General features: G+C 40.6%; 2 protein-coding genes across 2 annotated transcripts in view; one reads left to right on the top strand and one right to left on the bottom strand.

Annotated features, from left to right (window-relative positions):
• The window catches only part of LOC101863171 (solute carrier family 22 member 13-like), a 3152-nt gene extending 1614 nt beyond the window's left edge, over positions 1-1538 (top strand). Inside the window, exon 3 of the mRNA XM_005094517.2 lies at positions 142-1538. Coding sequence (XP_005094574.2) covers positions 142-1538 — 1397 coding nt within the window. The remainder of the gene's footprint in view (positions 1-141) is intronic.
• Positions 1539-3233: 1695 nt separating this feature from the next.
• Positions 3234-7500, bottom strand: part of LOC101859317 (3-oxoacyl-[acyl-carrier-protein] reductase FabG) — a 10090-nt gene continuing 5823 nt past the window's right edge. Inside the window, exon 2 of the mRNA XM_005094500.3 lies at positions 3234-5304. Coding sequence (XP_005094557.1) covers positions 5057-5304 — 248 coding nt within the window. The 3' untranslated portion in view covers positions 3234-5056. The remainder of the gene's footprint in view (positions 5305-7500) is intronic.

The following is a 7500-nucleotide window of genomic DNA, read 5'->3' as shown; positions in this document are numbered from 1 at the left end:
AAATATTCATACCATGCTAAAAACTTAATATCGGGAAGGAGTCCCAAGGAATAAAAGTTGTTTTTCAGTTCAACAGGATTTTGTTGTTGTTGAGTTCAGTTGATAACAGCGATTCTGTAATTATTTTTTTACGTTTTCCAGGCAACACAACTGACGTCAATTCCACACTGGTTCTGTCAACTTCAACCCCGAACAACATCACCGACTCTGGTCAGGAGAACTGTGCGACATGGCACTCGTGTTCGGACATCAGATTCGACCCTGAATCTTCAACGATCGTGTCGGAGTGGGGCCTCATATGCGACAGGGCATGGCTAGGCCCGCTGACCATTTCAATACAGATGGTAGGAATGACGATCAGCTCTCTGCTAGGAGGTGTCTTGGCTGAGAGATTTGGCAGAAAGTTTAGCATGTATCTTTGGGTCTGGCTAGGGATTGTTTTGAATGGTGTAGCGGTGTTCTCTACCAGCTGGGAAATGTACGCTGCTATTCGGTTTCTGATAGGTCTTAGCGTTGGTGGAAATTTAGTTACCTCTCAGATTTACGCACTAGAGTTTGTGACGGCCAAATGGAGAGTTATCCTAACTGGACTTCCCACCTGGAATATCGCTGGTCTTCTGTTCGGGCTCTGTGTACTCCTTTTGAAAAACTGGAGACATGTGCACATTGCAACGGCTGTGCTATCAGCCTGTGTATTCCTCACTGTGTTCTGGGTACCGGAGAGTATGCGGTGGCTAGCCATTCACGGAAAAGCGAAAAAAACGAGAGAAGTTGCTCAGAAAATCTGCAGGATAAACAAACGACCGAAACTGGACGAAAGTTCACTGGACTTCACGAACTGCGAGGGTCGGCGTGATGACAAAAAGGTTTCCATTAGACAACTGTTTCGGCCGGACCTTCGTAAAAGGACGATAGTCTGTTGCACCGTGTACTTTCTGATGTCAGTTATGTACTACTCCATCGGATTTGGCATCGGGTCCCTCTATGGGAACTTCTACACCAATTTCCTTCTATTTTCGTTATTCGGCATGCCTGTTTCTCCTCTTGCGACCTTTTTGGGTCATAAACTGGGCAGGCGTTGGGGATCTGTGACGCTTCTGGGTACAGCGGGGTTGTTTTCCTTCACCGTCGTAGTTGTCTACTTCAAAACAAGTGTTGAGGTGGGTGGTCAAGTCATCACTCTTCTGGCTTTGACCACGTCGGTGCTGGTTGACCACTGCTGGGGAATCTTGATCACCTTCATAGCTGAGCTGTTTCCAACCCCTGTGAGAGTTCTCAGTTTTGGTTTCGTCTTCACGGCAGCGCGGATTGGCAGCATTGTGTCGCCTCTGTTGATTCCTCGGGATTTCAGCGTTTTGTATGTGTCGTACATTATAATGGCTGTCATGGCGACTGTGACGTGTGCCCTGGTCTTGTCGATGCCAGAAACGAAAGACAGAGGACTCGAGGATAAGTTACATGGGGTAGAGCGGTTTAAACCGAAAAAGACTGATGAGTACTTCAACGATAATGTGCCTCTTATGGAGGAAAATGAGTGAGTGAGTGAGAGAGTGAGCGAGTAAGGAAGGGTTGTCAGAGGGAGTCGGGGGAGGGAGGAAATGAGTGAGTGAGGGAGAGTGTGGGTGATGTCAAAAATTGGTATTCAAGTCTCTGGGTAAGAAGTTGTGAAAGGGTTAGAGTTCTTCTTCTTCTTCTTCTTCTTCTTCTTCTTCTTCTTCTTCTTCTTCTTCTTCGTCTTGTGTGTGTGTGTTTGTGGGGGTAGGGGGTGCTACTGAAGGAGCAAGACAATGTAGTGCAGTGTAGTTTGTGAATATGAGAGTCTTAATTATTTTGTTTATGATACATGTTAATAATCCATCGAACTGGTGGTATACTCTGTTGTGGAGCTACGAGTCTACTTTCTGACCCTCCCCAAAAAAGAGGGGTGAGGAGGAGGGACTTCAAAGGTACATAATGCACGCATAGCTATGACGGAATATTCCGCAAGGATTATCTCCCTAGGAGAAAAGTGAGGGTTTCCCTTTTTTGTACAGGGATTTCACCTTCTTGCTAAGCAAACTCTTACTTATATCATTATTCAATATGATATAGTACAGAATTCGTATGTTCTTGGCCACATTTTCTACGGGTATCAAGAGAAGTGGGGTTTTGCTTTTTCTCTTTTCTGATATATATTATATATTTGAGTGTTATCTGGAAGTTCAAGCTCCACCAATGTCCACCTGTTGTGTATCTTTGTTACAGCTTTCAGTCCGATTTAAAAAAAAAAGTTTCTCTTTACTTCGAGCATCTTTTTATTTCTGTTAATGCCAGTGTAAAGGAGAATTTCAATTTCATTTTGTATAAACTCGCGTTATCACGATTTGCATTAAGTGATTTCGAAGTGGTTTACATAAAACAACCCCTCGAAAATGGAATTGCATGATAGCACCAAGCGTGTGATGTCGTATTTGTACATGGGTGCGTACATAATATTATGTTTGCCAGAAGACTTTGGTCTTATAACATGCAGTGTTCAATGACTATATATTTGTATTACAAGCTGATGTCTACGCAATGATAAGCGTTGTATAAGATAAAGTTCAAGCAGCTATCCTGCTATCTCCTATTTACAATCCTTAAATCTATCATTTTCATAACCTCTTCAAGATATGGGAGCTGAATAGACATTTTGAACGAATCAGCATTTTAAAGCTTTAAAAACAAACAAACAAAAGGAAACAATTTACAAAGAAAGTGGTCACTATAAATGAGGAGGTCATTCACAAAAGGGAGTAGATGCATTTAAAATACTACTGAGTTACTTCCCTTGGAAGATACAGCAGTTTGCCAGGTGTACGAAAAACGATCTCAAAGCCCAGACACTTGCAGATAGCCTTAACCTTTTTTCTGTAACAGTTGACGTTTGTCACATTTTTCACAGTCTTTGTTGCAACTTCCTTTAACCTTCAGGATGGCATAACTTTCAGTCAGTGAGAATTTTTGTTGCTTGCCGAAGCAACCAATGACATTTCAAATATCTGCAAATATTCGGTTCATTAATTGCCAAGTGGTGGTAGGCACATTTGCCGGAAATGAGTAACAGTGAATCTCAGTACCAAATCGAGTATGTAGTCCCAAATCCCAGTACCAAATCCACATCCTGGGACTCAAAAGTATAAAGTATACTACCCTACTCGAGTACGCCATTCTATGTTGAGTATCAGAGCAAATCCAAGTCAAACTCTCAGCAGCAGCTTCAGTCAGTAGCTGTAGCAGGTGATCTCAAGAAACTGTTGCTATACTTAGAACCAAGCCAAACCAAAAACAAACAAATAAAAAAAACCCCACCCCCAACAAAAACAAACAAACAAACGAACAAACAAACACGCAAACAAACAAACAAATCGAAGCACAAGCTATGCTCGGAAATGACAAAAAGCCAGGTATCACAAGAAGACCTAGTTTATTATGTCTGACAATATATATTAGGCGTCTGCTAAATACAAGGGAGACAGGCCCAGTTGGAGAGCAGCAATCAAAGTAGGCAGGGAAGTCAAAAGTGAAGCCCGCAAGCTGCACACATCCACATGTGGAAATGAAGCTTTCAAATGCTCACAATGAGGCAAATTCTTCTCTGCCAGAATTATTGGTTTTATTAGTCATAGTCGTCATAATTCTGATGTGTTCTATCTCGTTTAAGAAATGTTCTCATCTGTAAATGCATTTATCATCTCCAGGTACTGACAGACAAACCGTTATCTTTATGACTACGAGGAAGAAAGCTTGAAACAAATTCAGCACGAAGTCATGTCGTGCCGAAATAGTGTTTAATCGTGCCTTGGCTTATCTGCCAGACTTTTGCGTGGCCTAAGTTACTCAGGACATTGATGATGTTGAGGTCACATAAATACCATTATACACGTCTGATTTGTCATGTAGACCTTTTTAGTGACTTCTTATATCTCTTCGTTTCGTTATCATTTGTAGTACCCCCCCCAAAAAAATGATAATGTTCATCATGTGGCCCAACAGGAAAACGAAATACAGGATGTCCGAAAGGTTAATGAGTTCAGGCTTACTATAATGTCAAACATAAGTCGGTGACTAAAGCGTTTTGGTTAGAGGTCAGTGGGGTGTGCCCTTGTGCAAAACGAGATAAATCTACCTCAAAAACAGGGCGCTGCCCAGTTGCGACCAGCAATGGCGTGAATATAAAATGTCTACATTGATGTCATTTTGTGTATAATTTGATAACTTTGATAACATATTTTTGTTTTTATATTTGTGTATTTAAATATTATGTACATAGCTAGGCATTTATTTGTGCATGTAGGCATATTTACCTTTGTGACCAAAATTTCCCCATGGATATAAATAAAGTGGAATCTATTTATTTATCTTGTTTAAACTGTTATACCTCAGAAATAACATAGATTTTCTGGGCCTCCAAATGATAACTTTTCAGCGGCCTTCGCTAAGGAGATAAAGACTTCAAACAAAAGATTTTGACAATCAGCTTTGTAAGATGGAAACATTTATTCTTAAAGTAAATCAAGGAATGTTACAGAAGCCACGAGTCTGTACAAAAGAAAATCCCAAATAAATTGTTATTTAAAAAAACAAAACTTCGAAAGGCGGACAGCAATATGCATGTTATAAATAAATATTATTATGCAGATTCGTATTGCTAGTTTGTGTATGATGGTTTGAGATGTGCCGCGCCTAACAACGTTGCCTTTGATCTTCTATTCATCTGACGTATCGCTACCATAGAAAGACAAAGTTCTATCAGACAATATTGGACGTTTTGAGTCACTGAGACAATAAGATCAACAGCCACATTAATGTTCTATCTGCTCTATCAAAATCGCTAGATTATTTGCAGTCGTTATTGAGATATTCAAATAATTGCATTAGAAAAAAGCTCGACATGTTGTCAAACTCAAAAATTTTTTTACGTCAGATGTCTCAAACCTAGGTACAAAGCAGATAGAACTTTGTAATTCCAAAGTAGCGAAAATGTGTCAAAAACACGTCTTTAATCAAAGCGTTTTCAAGATTAACCCTTTTCAGCCTACTCCCGTTTGCCAAGGGTGATCCCTCCGTCCACCTTGACACACTGGCCTGTGACAAATCCTGCCCCATCACTAGCCAGGAACACCGCCACCTCTGCCTGCTCCTCTGGCGTGCTGGAGCGGGCGTGAAGAGGGTGTCTGCGGCCCATGTTTTCCTCGAGCTCACGCTTCCTGGCCTCACCTTGACCTTGGCGTTCGTGTAACCTGGTCAGGACAATGGTCGGGTTGATGGCGTTCACTCGGATTCCTGGGGAAAATGGAGAAAGAGGTGTTTTTAAATTCTAATTCTAATTCTAATTCTAATTCTAATTATTATTATTATTATTATTATTATTATTATTATTATTATTATTATTATTATTGTCATTATTATCATCATCACTATTATTATTATCATCATTATTTTTTTTTTGAATAAGGGGGACTAGTGGGAGCAAAGTGTCCAGAATGAAGTTGTAATTTTCTGCTTTGGAAGGCGTCCATGAGCCATTTTCCCAAAAGCCAAATTTTTAAGAGTACAGATCAAACACCATTATCTTGTAAATATTATTGTTTAGGGAAATATCTCATATAGTGATTTCATGAAAACTGGACCATTAGAAGTCAAGAATTTAGAACCATCGGTCATTACGGAAACAGCGTTAGGCACGTTATCAAAGTATGACTTTCGACTAATCAAATTTGTTCTCTTCCTTGTAATTTACACAGAACATGCAACGGATGATTCGGTTTTTTTTTCTTTCATCCCCTCCCTGTAGAGCAACACAGAGGTACCTGGGAGATACAAAGATCCCATTGTGCCTTCATTGTTCAGAATAACTTAGCCTTAGGTGGGTGACTTACCGTTACCGCTTGGGAAATCAGGGCGTACCGAAGGACTTTCTATTTTGGAGAACTAATAATAATAATTCGTTCTTCGTGAGCTGGTGATTGCTTTTAGCATCCAAAGAGGAAGAGGAATTATAGAATCTAGACCTTGCTAACTGGGGCAGTACCATAGAGAACTTGAGAATAGAACGTTAAAAAAAATCAGCCTCTTCCGCGATACACAAAGATGCTTGGGATATAGATTTGACCTCAACAAAGATTCATTTTAGAACTTAAGAAGAGAGGACGGGAGATCACTTCCGTTAGAAGAAACGAGTAAGATAATATAAGATACGATAGTATTTTATTGATCTCCACAAAGAGAGATTAAGCTGTAGCATGATAAATATATACAGGCCATCAGACACGGCCGCACACATGCATACACGTACACTCACAAACACACACATACATACACACAAACACAAACACACACATACATACACACAAACACACACTCACTCACACACATATTCATACACTCACTTACACATACACACACACATACACACACACACACACTCACACACACACACACACACACACACACACACACACACACACTTACATGCACATACGAATAGTCAAGACCACTCTCAATATAAACGATAAAGAGCTGTATCTAGCAGATAAAGCTCATTATAACATGCAACTCCTGAGGAGATAAGAGAGGATGATACAAAGTACAGAATATGTCTTTGTCTTTCACCTAATACAACGAACATACCCGGACTCGCTTTGGCATTATCAGCTTTTGTTATATGCCACATGCCTCGCTCCTGATTACATGTAATATTATTATCACAATATAGTAAACATACTTTTAGACTTCAAATCCTATGAATCTCGGAGGGCCCGTGTGCAAGTTGCCCACGTTAAAGATCCCTTGATTGTCTAAAATCGATACGAAGATTAAGAGTAGGCTTCGGCCGCCACCCGAGCAAGATGCAAAATTTCCTACCAACTGAAAGAGTTTAATGTGTCCCGCGCGCACCATAAGACCTTATGCAATTGCGAGCGCCGTAAAACCCTTACAAAAAAGAATAATCCCATGATCTGTCATGTGATGACGGGCAATGATTGAGACTAGTTAGTAGAGACGAGAGCAAATAGTCTAGCTGTTGGAAAAATGTAGCCTTTCTAAAAAGAGAAGACCCAGAATAACCCCCACTTCCCATCCTTTCTCTTTTTTTTCTAAAACACCATGCATTAGCGCGCACACACACAAACACACACACACACACACACACACACACACACACACACACACACACGCACGCACACAAACAATGACCAACGACCAGTGACAGCTACCATAAATGTATCTCATTCTCCAGCTTAAGGAACAGCTCTACAATAGTGCCCCTCCCCCCACCCCCAATCCTTTTAGCGAAAGCAAATTTCCCAGGGAAGACAACAAGCGTCGCGTGAGACCGAGAATTTTAAAGTACTGTTACTCACTCCTCCGAACAACAAGACAATTAATTCTACATTATTTAATTTGTTCATCATGTTCTGAAATCGATCGGTTTGATGAAGGTCGCCCCCCTCTCTCTCTCTCTCTCTCTCTCTCTCT

The sequence above is a fragment of the Aplysia californica genome, unplaced genomic scaffold (assembly GCF_000002075.1).
Source record: "Aplysia californica isolate F4 #8 unplaced genomic scaffold, AplCal3.0 scaffold00083, whole genome shotgun sequence".
Taxonomy (NCBI): domain Eukaryota; kingdom Metazoa; phylum Mollusca; class Gastropoda; order Aplysiida; family Aplysiidae; genus Aplysia; species Aplysia californica.
Note: the sequence above shows the minus strand (reverse complement) of the source record. Positions and strands in the feature narration are given on the sequence as shown.